Source organism: Idiotropiscis lumnitzeri, chromosome 21 (assembly GCF_059441095.1).
Source record: "Idiotropiscis lumnitzeri isolate Australia: NSW breed Sydney's pygmy pipehorse chromosome 21, RoL_Ilum_1.0, whole genome shotgun sequence".
In the NCBI taxonomy this organism is placed as follows: domain Eukaryota; kingdom Metazoa; phylum Chordata; class Actinopteri; order Syngnathiformes; family Syngnathidae; genus Idiotropiscis; species Idiotropiscis lumnitzeri.
The window spans coordinates 1,657,785-1,681,956 of record NC_142411.1 but is presented as its reverse complement, the minus strand read 5'-3'; the positions used below and the strand labels follow the sequence as shown (position 1 = coordinate 1,681,956).

The window sequence follows — 24,172 nt, the reverse complement described above, 5'->3', positions numbered from 1 at the left end:
AGCATAAATCAGCGATCATCGAAACAAAATACGGGGTGGGAACGTCGACGAGGCGGCGGCGTTTGCAATAAACACAACATTTCAGCGTTTGCGCGTTTTTTTTTTTCCTTCTTCGAGGCAACGTGGCGTGCGCTGTGGCCTCATTATCTATTTTGGGCTTGCCTGACGCTGTTTCGATTGATTCCTAAATAGGGACAAAATTCACCGGATGGGATCTTGAATATGCTGCAGTTTTTCTCGTGTGGAAAAGATAAACGTTAACTCGATATGTTGCTTCATTAAAGTGACGCCTGGAAATGTATTTACAAACGCAAAAAATGGTCAACATACCTCAGGCAGACGTCCATGCCGAGCGTTTCCACGGATGACAACGGCAAAGCGTCCGCACTCGCCTCCTGTGCTGTAAGCACAACGGAAATAAACGTGACGCAATCCGTCCGATCTGCATTAACCGAGCGACGCTAACTGGCATCGTCCATAAAATCGCATCGAGTACAAAGAGAGCTCCTCCTGTAAAGGCAATCGGGATGACATTTTAGGGTGAAAAATGTCTTGGTGCTGTCCTGCTGGTGTGGAAAAAAATTATTGATTTATTTTTACCGATATTGTTATGATTATAGTCGTGCTTCACAGCAAATGACAACATGATGTTTCACTCCGCATGATGTAAGACACACACGACAGATTGCTTAGAATGTAAACAATCTCTACTGAGTAGATCATAAAATAAAAATTTCAACCTGTTGAACAGGTTGAAAACTTGGCGAGGACTAAATGGGGGAGTCCTACATGGAGGAAAGGAGTTATTTTGAATCTGACTGAACGGGCGTGACATGTGGAGTCCCTCAAGGGTCATCCTCGGACCCCTTTTTGTTCAGTCGGTTTCATATGCTACCCTGTGTCAAATTCTTGACAAGTACAATGTTGGCCATGCAGAGAACACGAATCTACGGGACAAAATATCGACCACATTCAATGAACGGGTGTTCTCACTGAAATCGGGTTCGCCGTGGAGCGGACTTCCCGAGCTGTTGCCGCCAAGACGCCACATCAAAGCTGCTCCGGTTTGTCGGCCCATTTTCAAAAAGAAGCGTCCGCCTCCGAGAGCACGGACGGCGAGGAGGGCTGACGTGACAGAGGTTAATGCTCGCCAAATGAGTCTGCTCTCGGCACACAATGAGAGCGCTCGAGTAGGGCTGAGGCGCTGGGCTCGCAGCCAACACACACACACACACATGCGGCCCATTTGTTTTCTGACCTCCTCTGCGGTTATTTGCACGGGTTGATTAGAAGAATTTAGGCCAGAGCGCGTATTTCAAAGTGTGCGTCTAAAGCAAGAGTGTCCAAGTGTTTATTAGTAAGCAAAGATGATGAAAAATATTTACAGGATTTTTTTTAGAGATAAGAATAGAAGAGTATTTTTAAAGGCGCCACGAAAAAGGAGGAGTCAACCTTCTCGTATTAGACGCGTGGCAGATGACTTCATCAATTAGCAAAAGTGTCGATAATCCGATAGGTCGCGCGCCGGCCGAGGCGCTCGTTTATTATTTCCGGGGCCGACAGCTTCCTGAGGTTCCCAATTAAAAAAGGCTCAGCGTGAAAAATGCATTTGCGAATCATTAATAATCTGATTTATTGATTGTTGTAATTCATCTCATTTACTATCCAATTTACTCCTGTATGGACGGGAACCATTTTTTTATGGTTTGTCTCCCTTCACGCGGACAGTTTATATTCACCGAGTCCCATTTTATCATCTTCAAGCACAATTGTTGGCATTGGTCAAGGCAGGTGTACCTAATGACGTGACCATTTGTGTTGCTCGCCTGCTCAGCGCAAAGTTGTCCTCAGATGCTCGAGATCGGGAATTTCATTTGAGAAAATTGCGTGGACGACGTGAGAAATGCGCAATTAGCACATAAGGCGCCGTTGGGAAATGTAAGCGCGCACGTTCGACCTGGGAGATCCGCTAATTAGCGCTGCACCATCATCATCATCATCATCAGGTTGCTTAACCGCCGGCTCGTAAACAGCCCTCACTCGTTAATCAACCACAACGAAGATCAAATATCGGACGAAAAAACTCAAATCGTCACATTTTGTAACTTTGCTTTCGGCCAATTTTCATTTGAAATTCACAATTGTTGTAAAAGTGCTCGTGATAACGTGTTTGCGTTTGTGTCCTTTTTCTTTCTACTCGGTAGTTTCCGGCTCAGCGCTCCACCTCTCGGCGACCGAATGTGGTTTTCTCGCCACGCTACGAAGGTTGTCATCTCACAACAGCATCAGCGAACGAGCACAAGGCGTCCGGAGAACAAAAGGTGTGCCGTGCCGTGCTGCCCTTTAGCCACCTTTCTTTCTCACGTCTGACTTGTCGAGAAGAAGGCGAAGAAGCGCTCGGCCAATCGGCGCGTTGCCGCGTCGCACTCACTGACCTTTGTTGGACTCGGGCGGGGAGAAGAAGCGCTCCGTGGAACATTTGGACAGATGGAACACAACCTTCTCCAGAAGGTCAGCCAGCACTGCGCGGGAAAACAAACACACGCACGCACAAAAATGAGACCACGACATCAAGAAGCAAGAAAACAGCCGAGATTCATTTGGACATCACTTGGAAAATAAAAACCTCCAATGAAGCTGCTCGTCAATCATTTTTAATAAGGCGGAAAAGCAAAAGCTTGTGTGAAATGTCCACTAAGGTGTATTAAATTAAGAAAAAAAAAAATAATTTTTGTAATCATTTCCACTCGCTTTTGTAATAAGAGATTTCACGGCCGCGGATTCATTAAACACGTCCATAAAATATTTTTCACAAGACCAATTTTTCCCTCATTTCTACTCAATAAAATTTGGATTTCTAGTTTCTTGAGATGATGAAAATGAAATGATTTGTCATTTCATCAAACATTTCAGTAGCATGGGAGAACATTTCCAGAATATATGTGAGAGCGTTTCAATAGTCATTTTTTGACTACAGGATTTGCAAATCCGTTCCAACTGATATTTAATTGTTGACTCCGCATCGGCGACACGCGAGCAAGTGCCAGGAAACGGCTTAATTGATTAGTCATTATGGGTAAGTGCGACAATTTGCTTGCAATGAAGTGTTGTTAAAAGACGCCGTGCTCAATAGCGACTCAAATAAGGCTCCTATATCGTCACGCCGCCACAGTCGGCCTTAAACGGTCGTCGTAAAAAGCACGACGAGGAGTTTAGCGGGCGTGATTGTGAAAGGCAGAACACTTAACGCATCGGCGGCAGGACGACGGCCGCCTCGCCTCGCCTCCGTCGTGACTTGCTTTCGTCCCGCTGAGTCACGGCGACAGTCGGTCGAGAGCAAGCGTGACATTTGGAAAGGACCCACCGTGACTTCTTAAAAGCTTCAAGTGAGTGCGTGTGAGCGCTTCGCATCTTGATTTTGAAATGGAGCCTCTCACCTCCGGCGACATCAGGGGTGTCAAACTCAAATACACGCTGAGCCAAAAAGTTCAACTTGAACAAAGCCGCGGGCCAGCATTTAATATTTTAAAAACAATAGAAATTCTTGATTGAAAATTTTTATTTTAAGTGGTTTTAAAATGACTATTATCATTTTGAAAGTTACTTTTATCATATAGAATGTAAAATGATATGAATAATTATTTGGTATAGCCTCGCGGGCCAAATATAATTATACTCCAGGCCAAATTTGGCCCGCAGGCCAGAGTTTGACACCTATGGGGCTACATGATCATTTTAAGCACCGTGATTCATTTCTAAAGGACGCCTCATTATGGTCGCCGTCTTACCTGCGGCGCTCAAGCCATGGCGCCCGGCTTTCATAACTTTGCGGTAAAGTCTGCGGCACGTCTCCAACCAGCCGTCTTGCGTCTTTGCGGTTTGAGGCGACGCCAGGAAGTCGCTCATCTCAGGTTCTGTCCAACGAAAGCAGTTGAAAGTGACACCCCCGCCTTTGTTGACGGACCGGCACCAATCACACGAAGGGGAATCTCACCCAGCGGGTTCCGTTGAATCCTGGGGGGGTCCAACGTGTAGCAGGAGGGAGGCGGGAAGGACGAAATCATGGGCCACGGGTAAGGATCGTCTCCCTGCGCCGGATACGAGGAGAGAAAACATGAGCTTGGAAAACTGACTCCACTCGACTCTTTTTAACTCAGAGATTTTTTTTTTCTTTCGTTTTAGTCCTCGGTCTTGGTCTTGAGTGGATCTCAAGTCCCAGATGTCTTGGTCTAGATTCAGTCGCACATTTCTTTGTTCGTGGTTTTGAAGTGTGCATTAAAAGTGACTTGCAGATGAGGCCATCGGTGAGCGCGTGATTGTCGAGCAGTCGGCGTTGGAAGTTCATCAAAGTCGACTTGCTGCACATTTGCATGCCGTTCTTTCCCTTCATCGGCCTTTTTTGTATTCAGTGTTGCATTTATTGTGTTTGTTGCGAGCCGTTTTTTTTTTTGTTTTTTTTAACTTCACACCAAAAATGACAGCTGAATTTCCAACAGGAGGCATAAACAGAAGAGCCGTGAAATTCTTTTTAGAGATGCGTCATCTCCTCCCTTAAAACAAAAACCCATTTTGTGTTCAAACGACAAGTGAATAATTGATAAGCAATTCCCAATCTTGCCAGCCTCAAACACGCAATGAAGCGTTCTTTGTAATAAAACAAAAAAAAAAAAGAACGTCAACATCTGATCCTATGGAGTCGATTTGACTTGCGTCTGACCTGCAGCAAAACCCGTGGGGGGAGTCGCCTCTCCGACGGGCCTCCGACAACGGCGACGCGAACCAGAACGTGGTTCCTCTCCACCGACACGTTGTCCAAGATGATGCTCCTGCGAAGAAGACAACGCAACATTTCACAAGAGACGTCCCCTCCTTCTCAACCACGTCGGGTCTTGAGCTCGACTCGTATTTTTTCTTAAGCCGCCGTGTATTTTGTTCTTCTGTTTTCCAGCTCACATTTTATTCCCTTTCCTGAACCTTTTAGAGGCCATTCCAAGTTTTTAACAGCAAAAAAAAAAAAAACGGTACCGGTGAAAAGTCCAATTACAGACTTTGAACGGAGAATGAAAAGCATCAACGCGGACATTAAGACGGTGCGAGGGAAGCGTTAACGCTTCCCATCAGATCTGTGATTTCTCCAATGTGACCGCCCTTTTAAGGCCATACGCTAAATGCTTTCGTTCCGAGCTGTGAAGCAATTTGGACTTGAAAATTGGCAATAAGGAGGAGACGACGTGTTCTTTGCAAACAAAAAAAAAGTCTGCTCACAAGGGCCACGAGCGATTATGCGTAGAAGCTCAACGCACGACATGCACTCAAATGAAAGGTGCCTCACGAGATGTACCTGCATTTGTGGCGGTCGCAATCGGCTTCACTGCGAGGGAAGAAAGCAGCGGAAAAAAAGACGATGATGATGATGAGGAAGGGGGGGGGGGGCGGGGGCGGGCAGATAAATGAACAAGTTGTCATGTCGCCCACGCACTGACATGAGTCGTCGTTTCGAGTTTGCACGCGCCAGCTACGGCACTCGTCATTAGCATGACAGATGGTCTCGGAATATTCCAACTTCCTGTCCGCTTTATTTGATCTTATCGCTGACAAGGCAGGCAAACAATTTCTCCTTCCCGAATCTGGTTAGGTTTAAAAAAAATAAAATTTAAAAATCACAGGGGCGAGTAAAAAAAAAATAAAAAAAAATTGCAAAGTGTTTCAAATGCTTGCATATCGCTTAAATGGGGAAATACAAAATGAACACACTTGCAAGGAGCATGGAGCTGACGCTGACGTTGAATTGTGCTAGCTTTCAAACGGAGATTGATTTTTATTTTTTTATTTACTTATATAGTTTGTAGATTCTGCGATTAAGAAGTGCAGAAGAAGAGAATTAAAAAATTGCACCTTAAATCGCAATTGCATCATTGAGGGGAAAAAACTGCGATGACTTTTGCAAATGATTCACCCCAATAAAAAGAAACCATCCCGGCCAACGAGGATGTTTCATGCTGTTCTCGGTTTCGTCAGTCGCTTGTGTGGCAAGTAGACGTCACGTCCTGCATTAGCAAGGTGAATGGAGGAAAAAAAATAAATGTAAAAATGCACTGGCGCACATCAAAACGTCAGACTCAGCAGCCTCCAAATGTTTCACAAAGCCTCCAGCAGGCGAGCGGCGAGCCCGCTGAGCGTTTGGCATTTTCGCTGGGACTGCTGCGGCGGTTAGCCGTGACCCTTGCCGACTTTAACCTTTCACGCGGACACACGAGTGGAATCGGAATTTTTTTTTTGTGATTCACACTAATTGTGAGGAACAACGTGACGTCAACTCCACTCCAACGCTAGCCAGTGACGAATATTTATCGTTCTGTTTCTATCTGACCAAGCGGGATACGCACGCTAGGTTAGCACCTCACCCGTCGCCGCCGTCCCGCTCGGCCACGTTGTCTCTCTGGCTTTGCAGCAGCACGTCGCAGATATTGTAGCGGCTCTCGAGCAGCAGGAAGGAGTCCAGACTGGAGCACAACACGCTGAGCAGTCTGCGACGACAAAAAATTCAAAGAAGTTCACACCATTTCCAGACAATAAAACAAAATTCACAGGCATGGATTCAGGCTGGAACAGATTGATGGCATTTCCATTCATTTTAATGAGGAAAGATGACTTGAGATACAAATGTTTTGAGTGACATGTGCGCAAAAAGAATCTTGCAACTCACGTAATATGACGTCACAGTCAAATCTCGGAAAAAGTGCTGGCACGGAGAGAAAGAACGGTAAAGCAACAGCACAAAGTCACTCAAACTGCGCTTAAGTGTCAGAGTGGGTAGCATTCACGTCGACAATCCCCGTCGATTTCTGGCGAGTCATGAATGTCGACGAGAAGCGGATTAGTGAAGCCAATTTTCTCCGGCAGCTTCACTCGCAAGCTTTGTATTTAAAAAAAAAAAAGAAAAAAAGAGAGAGAGGGAATCCCCGCGAGAAGCCTTCATGGTTCATTTTCAAATGCTGGTAATGATGCCCAGCTTAAGCATTCTGCTGAGACTCTGCACAAGCTGCGGAATAACGACGACGCTTGGGCTTTGTTGCTTTACAAAACTCAACACTAAAAATACAAGGCATCCACATCCCATTCAGATTCAAACCGCACAGCACGGTGGCAACGTTTGCGTTCCACGTAAACCCGTCAACACGCCAAATCAAAATGACAAAACACCGTCGTGCCTAATGGATTGTCTTTCTTTGTTGCCTTTCTTCTCATCAGCAGCTGAAAAACAGACCTAATGGCGCTTTATTGCCACCGACAGACATTCACTGCCATTGACGGATATACGAGCCAAAAAGTATGATTTATTTATTTATTTTTTTAAACAAGAGAGCATCTGAACAGCTTGTGTACCTATTGAAGCGTCCAGGATGCTGTTGGCGCTATTTGCCATAGTGCAAGACAGACGTTTGACGGACAAGCACTCTCAGCCGCTCTGACAGCGACCAAGTGAGAGGCTGCCATCTTGTCAGGCCGGACGACCTCTCTCGCCCGCTTTGAAAGCAACGCTCGGAGACGCTCAGCTGTGAGCGTCTTGTCTGATAAGCTTCCCCTCGCTGGCAAGTCCTCTCGCCCACGTGGACTTTTCAAATCATCTGCTGCTTTCCCAAGCGTAGACGTCACTAAAAGTCCACTTTCGACTCATCGCAAGCCTTCTTCACGTTTTGACCGATTGTGATCTCAGCAATTTAGTTTTGCCCAAAAAATTAAAAGTTGACAACTTCTTGGTAGGCCTTAATTTTTTCTACTTTTAAATGACTTACCTCATCTTCACTAATCATATGTGCATTGCAAAAAAAAAAAACCATAGCAAATTTACGTTCTGCGCCAGCGCACACGCGCTTGCCGCGCATTAATCCATCACCAGCGGGGAGGGCGCAGCAATCGATGCAGGCCCGGGCGAGTGCCGGTTGCCATGGCAGCAACCGGAGAAGACATTTGGGCTCTTCATCTTCGTCGAGAGGCTTACTTTTATGGGATGTTTCAACACAACAGTAGCATATTAAAAAGACAGCAGCCAAGCTCGAGATGGGCCCAAAACAAAAAAAACAAAAAATAAATAAAGGGGCTGAAAAGTCAAACCAACCAAAGCGCAACTTAGGCGAGACTTCGTCTAAAGATGTCATGTTAACCATACGACAGCAGCTTTATTCTCCACTTCCTTTCAGACAGAAATGACCAATTGACATGACGCTTGGTAGCTCGATTTATTATGCTCAATTGTTGAATATTTAACATTTTTAAGGATCCCGTTTGCGAACAATACCGTCGGCAATTTTTCAGAGAGGAAATATCGACTTCGTTTATATCTGTGGAAGTTGATGAAAGAAAAAGTTAATGTGACCGAGAGAAATGAAGGGAAAAAATGAATAAATCACACGAGAAAACTTGTTTGAATTCAATTTCTTTCTCGAAAGAGAAAATGGCAACAACTTACAGAATCAAGAGTCACGTCATTCTACCAAAGGAAGTGAATGCTGCGCTTCTTCAACGCAAGGTTGCCGTCAATTAATATTGAGCTTGTTTGCGCAACTCAACTGCTGCCGCCGCGGTGATGCGCGGCTCTCACCTGAGGCCGAACGTGTGCGACTGCTCGTAGTGGAAGAGCGAGCGAATCTTGGCGGCGGAATTCACAGCAATCAGTCTGTCAATCAAGTCCTGTGGAGCACAACACAAGGATGTGAATGTCACACATTTACAGCACGTGTGTGTGCGTGTGTGTCACAATTCCAGTTATTGAGAAAAGTGCGAACATGCCCTCAAATGGATGAAAGCGGAACTGTCAGCAACTGTAAGGCGTGGATGTGCGTGCCCGAGTATGAGCGAGAGAGGCAAGAAGAAGAAATTTGTAACAGGGACACGTCAAAATACATTGCACATAAAAGTGGGTAGCACTTCAAATTTAAATACAGTTAAACTGCACTAAACAATATATAACGGGGGCATGATTACTTGTGTAAAGCGTTTCTGCGACAGAGCCACAAGATGGCGCCAGAGCAATACTCCTGTCAACATAAAGTGCGTGAAATCACTTGAACATAGTTGCTTGGCACTTAAATGCCACAAGATGGCCCAAAACAAGTATGCGTGTGCATGTGTGTGTGTGTGCTAGTCCACTCACAGGCACAGAGGTTGGCACTTCCCTCAGCGTGTATTCACTCTTATGGGCCAAAGGTTGCCCAGGCAGCAGCTGCCACACGGACTGAGAGGACGACAGCAAGTTGACCAAAGTCAGGAAGGACTGCAAACACACACAAACACGCAGAAAAAAAGTGAGCACACACACACGAACGCGCAGAAATCCGAAGCAGGTCAATAACAAGCCGCAGCACGGAACCATTTAAACTGGATTAGTATGCATGTTGTCAGATTTGTAAGATTTCTTAAAAACGATTTTTTTTTTCTTATCATGGAGTTTTACTGCACACTGAAACAATTCCTGATCTTGTCTCAACTTACTGACAAATGTACTTGTCAGTGTGAAATGTGTGATGATTCAGTTTTATGAATTACAACAGGACCAATGATGTGAAACTGGATCATGCAGTTAGTACTTTGAGGCAGCTCCTGTCGATGGGCTCCATGGGCGTGTGTTTGGGCGGCACCGCCCTGGCATCGTCGTTGCCGCACTCCAGCGCTGACCACAACTCCAGAAGAAGTGCCCGCACGAAGCCTGGCACACAACAACGCACGGCATCAAACATGCCAGGCCAGAGAAGCGTTATGTATGGCTAACCAACGAGCAGCAAATCCCCCACTCTACAGCTGCTTTGTGTTACCATGACGACCCCTACAGGACAGAAGTGGAACTACAACACCTGGCATTTTTTTTTTTTTTTTTTTTTTGCACTTCTTTGCTTGTCTACATGTTGTTCTTGGTGGAGGTCTATGCTCTTTTTATGTGTCCCTAATGAAGTGTCCGCAGCAGGTTCATGCTGCAAACGTCAACTTTGTTGCGCAGATGAAACAAAGTCAGCACACAACGTCCACGACGACCAACTGCAGCGTCGTCATACCTGATCGCTGCAAAGCCGTCGCGCCCGCTGCCGTGGCCGCCACCTGCGTTACCATGACACCATAACCAAACTTCTCACAACGGCTCACCTAAAAAGGAAAAAAAAAAAAAAGCAGAATTTGCCCAGTGACACGTATTTGAAAACATACTTGAGAGGAAATTTGTCAGCGGAGCGTTTTGAGATTCAATTACACGCCAGATTTGGAGTGTGGGTGTGTGTTCATTAGTTGAAAATAATCACGTTCCTTAATGAAAGTGCAAACCAAACAAGGCAAGCAATTACAAGCGTGAGTAAACAATGGCGCTAAATTAAGTGCAAGCAGTGGTGGGCGGGGGTGCGCCGCGTGCCGAAGGTGTGCTCGGAATTAGAGTGAATACTAAATGCATCGGAGTGTGCTGGCGCGCCCGCTTTAGAGCGCCCCGTTGTCAGGCTTGTTTCTTCATTTTTGGATGACTTCTTTTTAAAATCGGCTAAGAATTTGTTTTCCCAAACACATATCGAAAAACAACAATAACGCTAGTTTACCTGCATTTTTTTGCTAAAGCGAAAGAACATGTGTGAGACGCACTCCTGCATGGCGCCGGTCTGATGAAGCAGCAGAACGCCTTTGGGCGTGGCCGCGAAGTTCAGCAGGCTGTCCAGCAATGTCTCCTCCCACATTCGCCTGAGGAAGGAGGAAAAGAAAAATAATTATGCTTTCAGATGCCAAGCAATGGCAGAGTTCACATGTTCGACTTTCCAAATGGGTTCAGGGCGGATATGTTCGGTGAGTTTATTGCCATCCAGCAGGCAGAAATCATGAACAAGATTGCCTTTAAATGTCAATGTAAGCTCACCCACTCGTCGAGCAAATTAAATTAATGAGCTGTGTTTAAAAACTCAATTTTAAAAACTCTAACAGATAATAAAGCTCACTTTAAGACCAACACGGTGAGCGAACCTTTAAATATTAGTCAGTAATTAAAAATAAAAACAAAACCATAAAACTCACAAATGTGTATTATTGCTATATTACGTGCGAATACAGCGAGTTTATGATGGCAGCTCTGGTTGGATGGCTCGGAAAAAATGCGAAGATCAGAATTAGCATTTATTTCAGTAAATACGCTTTTGGAGGATGAGATTTTCTAATATATCAAAAATATGTGACTTGACTTAAAGCCGGTTGGGGAAACATAAAGGCGACAAATCAATGTTATTTCTTACACTTACATGTGTTGGAATTCCTGCGTAGACGTTGCAGGATCGTTTCCAGGCACCGGGGTCGGAATCCTTTCAGACATTGAACTGCTCTGGAAAAATAAATAAATTGAAAATTATTACAAATCCAAATAACCTCTGACATCGCTTATGCTTTTCTGTCACATCGTGTACAACGTCAGCAAGTTGTAGTCGGAGGTCAGGACATAAGGGAGGCGGCCGCGGACCTTTCTCCAGGCGGCGGCAACAGCCGTGTGCAAGCCGTACGCTCGCACGACCTGCAGGCCCTCGCACGTGTTGTACATCTGCCGGCATGCAAAGATGAAGGCCCCGCACAGAGCGCGAAGTGAGCGGCCTTCGCCTCCGTCCTCGCCCGACGCCGACAGCTCCCGTTCCAGCAGCGTCAGGGTGAAGCGAAGCAGCACGTGAGCGGCCGAGATCCTGCGAGCGGAAACAGAAAATGAGATCGGAGTCCATTTGCTGTTTTATTCATGACGTTCTGCTGCATCACACGATGTCGACTCATGTCAAATTCATGACGCTGACAAGGCGGATGAAAATCACTCCCTAGCGTAAAGCGTCTTCACGTTCCAATGAGCGTGACGATCCAAATTCATTCATTCACCGGCGAAAAGCTCAGAAACTTAAACGCACGGAGACATATTGAGTCATATATAAAATGAACGGTCTTGATGAGGAGTTTGCGAGTTCATGAGACGAATCGCCAAAATGCTCTCCTATGATGACATCATTACTGAATTTTTCTTTTTTTTATTTGGGAAATCTCTTCATTTGATATCTCCCTCAAGTTGTTTTGCTTATTTTTCATCTTTTGATCAGTGAACTTGAGCAAACTCGCGCTTAGGCAGTCTAACGGAAAATGTATCCATGACTCACCTCTCGCCGTGGCCTACGAGCAAGTTCTCGTCATACAAGAAGAGAGCGAGCCCTCCGTCGGTGTTGACCACACGAGCCAGGACGTCGGCGACCAGAGGCAGCGTGGCCGCAAGGCACGTTAATTTGGTCTGCGAAGCATCAACACATCGTCATCATCGCAATGCAATTGCGGAGGAATGCCCAAAGAACTGACGCTGAACTCAAACTTAGCTTAATGCTAACATGCTAACAGCAGGTATGCGAAAAGGTCGCAAAAGAGTACCTGGCCTCCACTGAGCGCCTGAATGACGGGTGCCATGAGCGTCTGAATGACAGGCGTCTGGTGAAGACACTGGTGGGCGCACTCGGTCCGCTCACACATGGCGCTCAGCGTCGCCACCACCAGGCCGCTCGGGCACAGTGCGTCTGACAAACAGCCATGTTCAAATCAGTTTGAGTCGCATATCTCTTCATGTGAAAATTGTTGAACGCTCGTCAACGTTCGAAAAAACGTTTGCTTATTCCGTCCCGCCGCATTATTTCATGACCGTCCCATGACACCGTGTAAAGAATATAACAGCTGACAAGGCCTGCCGGGAGACAACACGAGGCCGGCTGAGGACAAGGTTACCAGATAAAAGAACCGAGGAATCCTGGGAAGGATCTCGCTGTTCCCGCACTGGCTGATTACTCACAACACTCTAACTTTGTCATTTCTATCCAAAGGCGTGTGCCCACCTGCGTGAAGGCTATCGTTGCAGAAAGGCTGAGGATGTTGGTACATGATGTTGATCAGAATCACCAGCAGGTCCGTCAGCGTGACTGGCTCTGGGAGGAGGAGATGACGCAACGTCTGATTAATTGAGTTGTACTTTGCTTGAAGGAGTAAAATTAACAACCATGAGGCCATGTAAGACTTTTACAGCAGGAAGATTGGGGTGGCGGCGCATTTTTATAATGTGCTGGCGCATCGGTATCGGCGCAAAAGATTCACTTATCAAACAATGAATAAATAAAAAAAAGGCCTTGCCAGGTCATTTTAGAGAATGAGCTCCAATCCGACTGGCGATGGTAAATTAATTTTGACATTTCACCTGGGAAAAAAAAAAGTAGGAGGGCCCGTTCATCAGTGCTTGCAGCTCTAGTTATTTTCTACCGATTACTCAAGATTTTCTATAAATATATTGCTCATCGTGCAATATTTTTTAATTGCGACTACTATCAGTTGAGTCATAGGTGCAAATCATTTGTCAATAGTCTCCTCCCTCTCTGGAATCAACACAACATCAGTCATCTACGGTAACCGCCTCGATACGACGATGCAATCTTAACAGCCTCAATAAAGTCGCAAGTGCAGACAATAAGTCATCTGTTCCGAGGACTTGTAATCATGGTATGTAGAATTACTGATTATGCAGATTATACGCTTTTGTTGTTATGCAAACTTGGGTGGGAACATTGCATCATCATCCGTTAAGATCATCGGCTGTAAATACTTGCGATTATATTGCCGTCGTATGTTTACGTAGGCGAGGCGGTGCGGAAAGTCACGGCAAAAATGGATTATCTTTCATTTAAAAGCAACTTTAAAAATAAATCGTACGACAGTTGCATGTATTTGTCCCAATAACAGTTAGAGTATTAATAATCTTTATTTTCTACAATGACGTAATGCCAGCCAATGACAGCACGGGCAGAGGAAAGGAAGGCGGGACTTAATCTTTTTGTTGTTGATGAGGCGTTGAAAAAGAAAAATAAGAGCGCAACGTAAAAGCGTCACCTTTTCGTGCTGCCACTTTGATGGGAAAGAGTTTCCTGCCATTGGCGTGGAGGAGCACTTTGCCCAACACGCACAGCGAATGGACGACGGCAGCGTACCGCAGCTCCTGACCGCCGTAGACTTCTGAGCCTGAAACGCGATTGAGACGCGTCACGGGCAAGCATGGCCGCTTATCCCGTTTGCTCATAAAAGATGCTCGCTTCTTTTAGCACGCCCGCAATCATTGATGGAATCCAAAAGTTTTTGGGGTTTTTTTGCACTCACCTGAGCTGTGCTGCTCCTCCAAGTGGAGATGAGGGCAACGTCGGCAGCATTCCTGGTAAACGATGCACTGCTGCACAGCGCCCTCCATCTGACAACATGTTATCAACAACAACTCACCTTTTTTATTATTTATTTATTTTTTTACTGTGCACCAACTCCATAGTTGTGATAGACCGATATGCTTTTTTCAGGCCCGATACCGATTATTAGTAGTCAAGGAGGCCGATAAGCGATATTCATTGGTTGAAAAAAGGGGGGAAATGATGTCAAGGCTTTGAAAAATCAAAACTGCAAAACTTTTAAAAGCCTTTCCACCAATCAGATGGTGCTGTGGGCGGGCCAATCGGCTTCTGCAGGCAGGGCCACCAGCACAGAAGAGAGAGAGAGAAGTGTGCTGCAGCGAACCAAAATAAACCAGCTTTTAATTCATCGGCCTTAAAAGTTATTAAAAAGGCCGATGCCAATTATCAACAAAATGCCAAATATCGGCCCCGATATTCAGTGCGGCCGATAATCGGTTTATCGCAACTCCATAGTGGGATTATGTTGGTATTTTACTGACAGTGGATTTCAAGGCCGTAAAGGGCAATAATCTTCTTTAAAAAGCGAACAAAGAATACTTCTTGAATGGCAAACTCTCTCAATGGAGCCTCCAAAGTAGAAGCGATCTGTTCCATGACGCCAAATTTCACAACAGTACCATTGGAATGAATATGAAATGAGGATTCACTCACCAGACTCGCGTATTTGCTCCGGAGGAGCCGGAGAACAACCGTCCTGCTGTAGGAGCCGTGCTAGGAAACAACACAAATCACGTTGAAATGCAATAAACGCACGGCGTACCACGTACCACACGCACCATCCATTTTGTGAACCAGGTGGCTCGAACATCCAGCAGCGCCAGCAGGTGAGCGGGCTCCAAGACTTTGTCGGGCGAGTCGCCGCGGACGGACAGGAGGGAGAAGGTGCTCTCGATGATTTCTTCCATGTACCTGAAGACGAGCCGGAGGAATGTCGGATAATCTGGACGCCGGGAAAGAAAACGAGCTGGCACTCACTTTTCCGGGTGGCGGGTCCAGAAGGCGGTCGCCTCCTTTTGAAAATCGTTCATCAGACGCATCTGAGAGCACAAGAAGATGACGATTTGATTGGGCCACAAAACGTGAGGAGCATGCTTTGCCACTAAAACGATATTAGCTGTGCTTTGAAAACATCAGTAATGGACAAAAATATTCATTGCCACTTAAACCAAAGTTTTGCTTGGGAATGACATTTGAAGATGACATTGATTGACATGAGCAAACCTGTTTGAGGAGAGAGCTCATCTCGGGTGTGCTGATGTCCAAGACGGCCGCGCCGCTCGGAAAGCTCAACTGAAGTGACAAAAAACTGGACTCCACGCTTTTAGCTGAGCAGGAGACAACGGAACAGAAGTTATTAATTATTATTATTAATTAGTTAATTAGACCATCTCATCATGTTTTAAAAAAAAAGTTGCGGCAGGATACTTTGGGGTGGGATGTGTGTGAAGTGAAGTCAGCGGCCTACCAAGGCTGCTGTAAATCTCCCGGGTGATGCTCAGTGGCGATGAGGAGAAGCTCCTGGCGAAGAACTGAAGAACGTGGTCCTGAAGAAACAACATGACAGACAATTAGATTGGAAATGACTTGGCTTGTACTCGGAAATGTGCTCTTAAATTCTTTTTTTTTTTTTTTTTACACTGAGCTCGGCGTCGGGCTCGGTCAGCGCGGCGCACAGGTTCTGGCGTAGGCGGGGCCAGCCCTCGCAGCTCAGCACGTCAGATGGCGGCGCGCGACCGAGTGCCTGCAGGGCCTCCCTGCGCACCTAAACACGCGCACACACACACACACGCACACACAAACGTAAGCAAACATGTGCTCAAGAGAAACATTTAATTTTTCTTTTCTTTTACAGAACCGGTGGGCCAGAGAGAGTTATTTCCCAGAAGCTTCATATTTACAGAAAACCCCAAAAAATGTGAGCGTAATTGTCTCTTTTGTATTGTGTGCGTCCTCACCTCTCTGGGTTGACTTGGATCCAGTTTCTCAGCCAAAGCCTGCAGCTGCTCCTGACGAATGAAGGCGTAACACTGGGAAATGGATGGAAAAATATAATGCATGTTACTGCAGACGAGACCGTGATAAGAATAATTCATACGCTTTGCAAGTACACGTGACATGATGGTAAAATGTCCTCTAATCGTGGCTGAAACAAGTTTGTGTGCAAAGACCTGATTGAAGGAGTCACCACTGTCGGAGCAGTCGTCAACGTAGCGACCGTGCTGCAACTCCTCCTCCTTCCTTAGCTGGTCCTCGTCAAACCCGCTGACTAAACCTTCCACCGCCGCAGTCACGCTGGCTCTCAAGTTCTGCGTCATCGCTTGGTACCTGGCGATGACACAACTCCTCAACGTCAGCAGTTTCCTTCTACGTGTCAGTACGTCCGGGTTGGACTCACTGCACCGACGCTCGGCTGCGGCCGGTCACCGCGTGGATGAGGGCGTCGTGACCCGAGTCCACGGCGTGTTGTCCGTCTTGGCGGGACAACTTCCTGATCTCCTCGTCAACCACGCACCCCAGAGAGGTCTCCACGCGCTGGCGCAAGTGCTTGACAAACTCATAGCTGGGGAAAACAACAGGCCGAGGTGACAAAAGTCAACCCTGCAAGCTGGTCGACAACAGTTAGCCCATTATGCGTTTAAAGATCCACCCCCCGGCTGACGCAGTTCTGAGCTCACTTGTGGAAGTTCTTATCGGTCTCCTCCAGGTGAAGAAGGATTTCCTCTGCGCTTTGAGGCGACGGAGCGCCACAGAGTCGCTCGTCGATGCTTCTCAGAAACTGCTTGAGCAGAGCCGCCAGCTGCTCCTCATCGTCGGAAGACATCTCTGTTGCAAAAGAAGTGTACATTATTACTGTTGCAAAGGCAGAATTTCTGGTGCACACTGCTGTGTTTACCAAGTTCCAAGCTAGCTCAAGTTAGCTTCCAACGCAGAGAAGCAAGCGACTAAAAACAACAAAAAAGCAGCAAACGCACAAATTCGTCGTGCCTAAACGCACCTGGCGTCCCCTTTGACAGCTTCTCTTCAAGTCCGCCATTCGCGTCGCTATGGAAACGGCCACGAAAGCGCGGTGCATTGTGGGATAGCATAATAAACGTCGGGCTGCTTCACAGTCAAACGGAAAATATTCGGATGAAAAAGTACACGATGCGTATGTTGCATGTAGCCTAATTGGAAATAAACTAATTAAAAAATACACACACAAATAGAGTACAAGTGTCTTATTTTAATATTAAACAGTATTAATAACGAGGGAAACGCTACTGCAGAATGAAAAAATGACGGCGCACGTTTTTTTTCTTTGGAGACTGTGAACGCATCATTCGCTTCCAATACAATATCACGTGACTCGTTGTTTTGATCCTTGTTCCGGGTTTCATTCAAGGCAAAGCTGCCAAATTTGTTTTCCAACACGTTCGCGTCAACATATTACGTTGCGACATTTAATTAGCATGCCCGAGCTCTCATTTAACATTTCATCGGGCAAACACAACGTCGCGCGTCGAAACTAACTGGCAGGGCAGCGTTCGCGAGATTGATTATTTTGGACGAGAAGCATGGCGGCAGTGGACAGCTTCAATTTGCTGTACAGGGAAATTTCCCGGTCGTGCGGCGGCTACCTGGAAACGCTCGCCGTGGTGGGCGCGCTGTACACGGCCAGCAGGGCAGTCATCCTGCTCAGGGACTGCTGCGTGCTGGTCAGGGTGCATTTCCTGCCCAGGATGATTCCCAGCAGGAAGCTGAGGCAAAGATATGGAGACTGGGCGGTCGTGTATGGTAAGAACGAGCACAGCCGGCAAAAGGACTCAAGTAGATGTGCACATTCTTGTGTTTAAACAAATTGTATTCTTTTCAAACAAGCACTAAAACTGCAAAAAGCATGTTAAAGCAACACTTTAACATCTGGGTTTTTTCCACTGAAATGGAAATAATCCAGTTCCTTTTGGGCTTTAATTTCCTCCAGCCAGGACAAAAGTGGCTTTAATGAGAAAGTGTCCTTTTTGCTCAGCTGGATATGTCGTCCGTGCAGCAGTGAAAAGGACAATGAAAACAGCAGAGGCCCCTACATTGAACCCTGGGGAATGCCTGACATTATTACAAAAAATTAACAACTAACAAACCTGCTGTGACAACTATTTAAAAGTAATTTACAAAACAAAAGTCTAAATGAAATAAACTAAAATGCAAAATCCACCAAATGATTCCAAGCCTGCCGCACTCCACATACAATAGTCGAGAATGCAGTCCATGAACTCACCATCAGTGATCCAGATGTCTCCCGCCAGGTGCATCGGAGCCTGTGGGGCAGGCTTATGCCGAAGAGCTGGCCCGGCACAGCCTCAGCATTGTCTTTGTCACATACGGCCGCTCCAACATCGCCGACTTTGCCGCAAATCTCTCCCAGAGCTACGACATAGAAACCATCCTGGTCCTCGCCGAGCTGGGCTGGGACGAGGCGGCCGGCAAGGTGGTGATGGAAGCGCTGAGAGGCAAAGATATTGGTTTCCTGGTCAACTGCGTGGACGAGGCGTGCACGTCGCCCCGGGAGCTGGTGGAGGTGTCGGAGCAGCGGCTGATGGAGGTGACGGCCAATAACGTGGCGGGCGCCACATTGCTGACCCGCTTGGTGCTGCCGGGCATGCTGGAGCGCGGGCGAGGGGCCGTGGTCAACATCTCGTCCGGCGCCTGCTGGAGGCCGACGCCTGGGAAAGTGATGCTCAGCGCCGCCACTGTGAGATCAAATCTTAACATACAAACAAATAATATTCTCATCTGGTTATATTAAGATTAATATTTGCATTTCAGGGCTACTTGGATCATTTCTCGAGAGCTCTCCACCTTGAGTATGGCGCAAGAGGGATCTTTGCTCAAAGTCTGCTTCCATTCCAGGTCTGTCAAATGCGTTGACGGTGCAAAAATGACGAGAGGGAGGAATTTAAAAAATTGAAAATACAATAAAGCACAACGCCTAATTTAGATCACCCACTCAGGTTGGCTGCATACAAATCATATTGGGGACGGTAATTTTGGTTTTTTTTTGGGTGAGGGGGGGGCTAAAATAAAATGAATGTATTTATTATTTTTCTTTAAATTCTTTTATCAAATTAGTGGGTTAATAAACTTATTTTGAACAATAAAATAAAAATAGCACTAAAATAATTTTTTTTTGTCATTTTGAAATGTATTTTATTGATTAACTAATAATCATAATTATAATTTTATGATTAAAAAAAGACTATTTTACATTTTAAATCATATATACTTTTCATTTTATATTTTAAATACACATATAACATATTTTTTTAATATTTGAGATTTTTAGTCAATATTTGGCCAATTAGAATAACATTAATTCTAAACAATACTTTTTAAATTGTTTTTTTTTTTTTTTTGGGGGGGGGGGGTATTCCACACACATTTGAAGTATTATCGTGTTTATTACCACGCAGGTGGCCTCCAGTAAGCAGCGCCCGGCGTCGTCCACGGAAGGCTGGTTGGCGCCAACGCCGCAGGTTTACGTTCGCCACGCCATCTCCACACTCGGTGTGTCCAACCGGACCACCGGCTATTGGCCGCACACGCTGCTGGTGCGCGCTCAACATCACACACACGCGCACACACACACACACACCTGTGCTGTGATCATGTTTGTCATCTTTGTTTCTTTTCTACCCAGTTCGGACTGATGAGGAGCATCCCAGAGTGGATTTGGGTTCTGGGCTGGCGGGTGTTCATCGGTTAAAAGTGGATGGTCATTTATCTTATTTGAATACTGTTCATCCTCCAGACGTGTAGAAAAGAACACGTGTGGTGGTAAAGTCGTGTTGTAGCCTCTCATTGGTGAACGCTCCAACACGGCTGGCCGAACTTCTCCACAAGACGAGCTCCAATATCCTGCACTTGCCGTAAAAATGTATCAAAATATATTTGAACAGTTTAGGACATTTTCTCATGCCTGAAACCTTCTCTCTGTCACTTTTCCAAATTGAATGCACAACACAAAAGTTGCCCCGCCCCTGGTGTGATACGTTACAATGTTGTCCCTTTTCAAGCTGCTTTTTTTGGCTGCGGGTGAAATTTCTTGTGAATCATTTCCACTGGCTGGCTCGTACACGGTGATCGCGTCGTCAACTGGAGTGTGTCAAGCCCTTTTTGTCACCACCTGCGACTGTTTGTGCTGACATGGCGTCAAAGCAAATGGAATAAAGTATGGCACTTTCAAAAAAAAAAAAAAAGTTTCTTCATTCAGACTTTTGCTAGCGTCAAGTTTTTAGTCAAATAAGTAAGTGAAAGGACTTACCCTTTGACGAACGACCGTCATCAAAGTAGCCTTTCGTGCCTCCTGCGCTGTTAAGAAACAACAGACAACGGCATCACATCACTTTGAGGAAAAGAAGACTCATGACTTTGAAAACTGTTTAATTGAAGGCTAAATTGCCTTTAGACGTCAACGGTTGATAATCTCTACACTGGTCCCACACAACTGGCGCTTCACGCTAACACAAAAGGAAAAGCCTTAGACGGGCTAATGATTAGTATCTGTATGTGCTATAACAGATATTTGAACACAAATGGTGCAGCAACACAGAAATGTAGACAGACTATAAAAATACTAGCGTGCATATATTCTTTATCCTCCGCAAGGAATGACAAATACAATATGACTACAGATTATCTGAGTAAAACAGGTTTTCCTGCATGACGCTATTATGCAGCCACCCGGTGGCCGAGTCTCACACAGCAGATGTTTAAATGAGGCAGATAATTCAGTTTCTAATTATGTTCTTTTAGTGTGGAGCAGCAACAAATACGAACACAGCAATACTCACAGGCGATAATATTACAGTCCGCTTGCATTGGGGCCAGTTGAGGCAGACCAAACAAGGCGTCGTAGGTCTGCTTCCGGAAGCTTTCAGTCCTCTGCTGTGCGAAGGTTTGTTGTGATGCGTAGGACGGAACCTTCCTGATAAGTCAGCACCGGAACAAAACCACGAGACGACGACGACTCGCTCGCTTTCTCCCACCGAGCCGCCGGCGTTCCTCATCTTCTTCGTCGTCGGTACGTACACCTGCACGGACACTTCATTAGGCACACTTTATATTGACGTCTACGCCAGTCAACAAATGCAAAAGATTGATTTAAAAAGTTTGGCCTCACGAGAAGAATTTTCTTTTCATTGAGATTGTTGACGTGAGCGGTCAGAAGTGCTCCTAATAATTTGTCCCACTCGTGATGGCATTAACAGCTCAGATTTTTGTCCAGCCTTTCGATGGACTCAAAGATGCTCACAAAAATAAGTCAAATGAATTCTGTTTTAACTAAAAAAAAAAGGGATATCATTGAATTGATATGACATTTTTTTTATTACATTATTTAAATGAAGTTAAACAACAGTTTATAGAGATAGTTTTTGAATGGTAAAACTTCATTCTTAAAAGTTTTTTTTTCTACTTTTTGCATGTGTGTGTGTGTGTCCGTCACTCGCTATCATCCAAGGTTAAGTTCTGGCTCACAAGCAGATAAAGTGAATGTGTGTGTGTGTGTGTGTTTCAAGGGTAGATTTGCACATCCACACCAGCTGTGACTGCAATCAGACAAGTTTTTCTTTCTATGACCTTCCAGGACCTGTGCGGCTGTCACTAGCATGGCTACAAATTGCAAACTTCATCATTAACAATGTCTTAGTGTGTGTGTGTGGTTTTCATTTTCACACAATGCAAAGTTTGCATTGAGAGCAAATCAAGCAGTGGCTAAAAAAAAAAAAAATCCAAGAAAATTCCGCTGATTTACTTTTTGCTACGTCGATTAGCTTTTTTTTTTATAACAAAAAAAATGTGTTGGTTTACAATGAATTATTAATTCGGATGTTACAAAGAATGATGTCAATTTGGCACTGTCGCCAAACATTCAACATACCGTACGATCGACATAAAGCGGCCGCCATCTTGTTTCGCGCCTCAGGAAGCGTGCAAAGCGTCGTGCGGAAATGGGTGAATGGAATCTTCTGGGTCGCCTGCTGGACAAAGTGCAGTCGCACTCCACCATCATCGGAAAAGTCTGGCTGACGGTTCTCTTCGTCTTCCGCATCCTGGTCCTGAGCACGGGCGCCGACAGGGTCAGCTGACGCCGCTCGGCGAGCTTTAGCTTTTCCTTTTTGATAGCGCAAATTTTTTGTACGATGTTATTTGACTTGGGACCCGCAGGTGTGGGGTGACGAGCAGTCGGATTTTGTGTGCAACACGCGGCAGCCGGGCTGCGAGAACGTGTGCTACGACCACGCCTTCCCCATTTCGCACGTGCGCTTTTGGGCGCTGCAGATCATCGCCGTGGCAACGCCCAAGCTGCTCTACCTGGGCTACGTCCTCCACGTCATTCACGTCGAGAAGAAGGTACGACAAACTAGCCATTAGCATTAGCTAACAGCTTGTCTCGCCTCGTTGTAAGACCAAAATTTTGAACGCCTGCTTCCTCAGTTTTAACAGAAACGTCGTTTTGGACAGACTTTAGCGCAAATATTTTGGGTCTTAGCATTCGCATGATAAGAAGTAAAAAGTCTCGGCATGACCTCCCCCCCGTGTGTGCAGTTGAAGGAACGCCTACGGAAGCACGCGGAGCTCGACGACCAGGCCTTGTTGTTCCTTCAGCGGAGCTTCAAGATGCCAAAGTACATCAAGAGTAGCGGAAAGGTACACACTGTACATGTACACGACGTCGCCTATCGATCATATCTGCTGTCTAGACGTACTTGTCGTGAATCGCATGGCAAGTATCGTGAGGGAATCGAGATGCACGCTCCTAATATTCGTCCATCCTTCTAAGGTAAGCATCCGCGGACGCCTCCTTCGCGCCTACGTCCTCCACCTGCTGGCCAAGATCGCCCTGGAGATCGTGTTTGTGGTGGGCCAGTACTTCCTGTACGGCTTGAGCCTGGACGCCCGCTACGTGTGCTCGCGCTTGCCGTGCCCCCACCGGGTGGACTGCTACCTGTCGCGGCCCACCGAGAAGACCATGATCATCTGGTTCATGCTGGGGGCCGCTTTGCTTTCGCTGGCCTTGGGCGTGGCCGAGCTGCTCTATCTGTGCGTCAAAGCGGCCAAGGAGTGCGCCGCCCGCCGGCGCGACTACACCGTCACGCCCGTCACGCCCGTCACGCCGGTGACGACCTCCGCTCAGAGGAAGGCGTACATGCTGAGAGACGACACCGTCACGCAGAACGGAATCAACGCCGAGCTGGAGATGCAGGGACGCAAGTTTGGCGTCAATGCGACCAATGAGATGGCGGGAAAAGGGTTGCTGGGCAACACGGGGGAGGTGCATATCTGAGCTGTATGTGGGTGTGTGCGCGGACGTGTGCCAAAATGTGGTCGGGGGATTTGTACCATTTCATTTTTAAGTCATATTGATGACAGTGAAAAAGTGCGGCTTTTCAAACATTTCACTCATTCATTTTCGAGGTTTTGAATAGTGGGAAATGCGCGGGTATAAAACAAAAATCCCTGTAAAAAGTGCAGGTGTCGAAACACCCGCATTTCCCATGGGTGTGATGCCCCTCTGCAAAAGTGTGTAGGGTGATTTGTACCATGATGTTTTTTAGTGATCAAAGTAGGAAAAGTGAGGGTGTCCAACCATTTTGCTGGAAAATGTGTGGGTGACAAAACACCCGCATTCCCCCCTGTCCAAATTGTAAGCGCTGTACCGTACGATTTTCATGTTAGCAATTTGGAGGGGGGTGATATTGCTAACAATGGCAAAAGTGCGGGTGTTGAATTCTTTCACTGGAAAAAATGTGGGTGTTGATTCCCTGACAATATGTCTACAAATTTGGACCAATTTAATCATTGACAAAATTGTTTTAGGTGTGAAGTTTGACATTGCTTTAACTTGCTTCTGTTTTATGAATAAAGTTTCAGATTCAACACAA

At 46.1% G+C, this 24,172-nt stretch overlaps 3 protein-coding genes and 1 long non-coding RNA gene across 5 annotated transcripts in view; 2 read left to right on the top strand and 2 right to left on the bottom strand.

The window, feature by feature from the left end:
* The window catches only part of tbc1d32 (TBC1 domain family, member 32), a 25,514-nt gene extending 6,463 nt beyond the window's left edge, over nucleotides 1-19,051 (bottom strand). For both annotated transcript variants that reach the window (XM_088285582.1, XM_088285583.1), the window contains exons 1-29: nucleotides 18,508-19,051; nucleotides 16,928-17,075; nucleotides 16,648-16,812; nucleotides 16,421-16,577; nucleotides 16,208-16,279; nucleotides 15,889-16,014; nucleotides 15,718-15,796; nucleotides 15,474-15,577; nucleotides 15,228-15,289; nucleotides 15,029-15,161; nucleotides 14,904-14,963; nucleotides 14,170-14,257; nucleotides 13,906-14,034; nucleotides 12,864-12,953; nucleotides 12,409-12,551; nucleotides 12,147-12,274; nucleotides 11,477-11,690; nucleotides 11,262-11,341; nucleotides 10,575-10,713; nucleotides 10,050-10,137; nucleotides 9,588-9,706; nucleotides 9,155-9,274; nucleotides 8,603-8,691; nucleotides 6,405-6,527; nucleotides 4,718-4,826; nucleotides 3,995-4,088; nucleotides 3,789-3,914; nucleotides 2,436-2,522; nucleotides 331-400 (exon numbers count right to left, since the gene is read on the bottom strand). In XM_088285582.1, coding sequence (XP_088141708.1) covers nucleotides 331-400; nucleotides 2,436-2,522; nucleotides 3,789-3,914; nucleotides 3,995-4,088; nucleotides 4,718-4,826; nucleotides 6,405-6,527; nucleotides 8,603-8,691; nucleotides 9,155-9,274; nucleotides 9,588-9,706; nucleotides 10,050-10,137; nucleotides 10,575-10,713; nucleotides 11,262-11,341; nucleotides 11,477-11,690; nucleotides 12,147-12,274; nucleotides 12,409-12,551; nucleotides 12,864-12,953; nucleotides 13,906-14,034; nucleotides 14,170-14,257; nucleotides 14,904-14,963; nucleotides 15,029-15,161; nucleotides 15,228-15,289; nucleotides 15,474-15,577; nucleotides 15,718-15,796; nucleotides 15,889-16,014; nucleotides 16,208-16,279; nucleotides 16,421-16,577; nucleotides 16,648-16,812; nucleotides 16,928-17,075; nucleotides 18,508-18,541 — 3,176 coding nt within the window. In that variant the 5' untranslated portion in view covers nucleotides 18,542-19,051. The remainder of the gene's footprint in view (nucleotides 1-330; nucleotides 401-2,435; nucleotides 2,523-3,788; nucleotides 3,915-3,994; nucleotides 4,089-4,717; nucleotides 4,827-6,404; nucleotides 6,528-8,602; nucleotides 8,692-9,154; nucleotides 9,275-9,587; nucleotides 9,707-10,049; nucleotides 10,138-10,574; nucleotides 10,714-11,261; nucleotides 11,342-11,476; nucleotides 11,691-12,146; nucleotides 12,275-12,408; nucleotides 12,552-12,863; nucleotides 12,954-13,905; nucleotides 14,035-14,169; nucleotides 14,258-14,903; nucleotides 14,964-15,028; nucleotides 15,162-15,227; nucleotides 15,290-15,473; nucleotides 15,578-15,717; nucleotides 15,797-15,888; nucleotides 16,015-16,207; nucleotides 16,280-16,420; nucleotides 16,578-16,647; nucleotides 16,813-16,927; nucleotides 17,076-18,507) is intronic.
* hsdl1 (hydroxysteroid dehydrogenase like 1) lies at nucleotides 17,599-20,472 on the top strand. Its single transcript, XM_088285591.1, has 5 exons — nucleotides 17,599-18,026; nucleotides 18,536-18,981; nucleotides 19,056-19,139; nucleotides 19,700-19,837; nucleotides 19,927-20,472. Exons 1-5 carry the CDS (start codon nucleotides 17,807-17,809, stop codon nucleotides 19,990-19,992), a joined length of 954 nt encoding a protein of 317 aa, XP_088141717.1. The 5' UTR covers nucleotides 17,599-17,806; the 3' UTR covers nucleotides 19,993-20,472.
* LOC148316370 (uncharacterized) lies at nucleotides 19,694-21,316 on the bottom strand. Its single transcript, XR_015840118.1, has 3 exons — nucleotides 21,080-21,316; nucleotides 20,551-20,597; nucleotides 19,694-20,427 (listed from the first exon to the last, which is right to left on the bottom strand). It is a non-coding gene; the product is annotated as an uncharacterized LOC148316370 (long non-coding RNA).
* On the top strand, nucleotides 21,164-24,172 carry LOC148316369 (gap junction Cx32.7 protein-like). Its single transcript, XM_088285592.1, has 5 exons — nucleotides 21,164-21,309; nucleotides 22,213-22,366; nucleotides 22,455-22,640; nucleotides 22,836-22,937; nucleotides 23,071-24,172. Exons 2-5 carry the CDS (start codon nucleotides 22,238-22,240, stop codon nucleotides 23,572-23,574), a joined length of 921 nt encoding a protein of 306 aa, XP_088141718.1. The 5' UTR covers nucleotides 21,164-21,309; nucleotides 22,213-22,237; the 3' UTR covers nucleotides 23,575-24,172.

Coding starts and splice junctions, on each gene's coding strand:
- hsdl1 (XM_088285591.1), top strand. CDS start 17,807: ATGGCGGCAGTGGACAGCTTCAATTTGCTGTACAGGGAAATTTCCCGG. Junction 18,027..18,535: donor AGACTGGGCGGTCGTGTATG/GTAAGAACGAGC, acceptor GTCTCCCGCCAG/GTGCATCGGAGCCTGTGGGG. Junction 18,982..19,055: donor TGATGCTCAGCGCCGCCACT/GTGAGATCAAAT, acceptor TTTGCATTTCAG/GGCTACTTGGATCATTTCTC.
- LOC148316369 (XM_088285592.1), top strand. CDS start 22,238: ATGGGTGAATGGAATCTTCTGGGTCGCCTGCTGGACAAAGTGCAGTCG. Junction 22,641..22,835: donor TCATTCACGTCGAGAAGAAG/GTACGACAAACT, acceptor CCGTGTGTGCAG/TTGAAGGAACGCCTACGGAA. Junction 22,938..23,070: donor ACATCAAGAGTAGCGGAAAG/GTACACACTGTA, acceptor CATCCTTCTAAG/GTAAGCATCCGCGGACGCCT.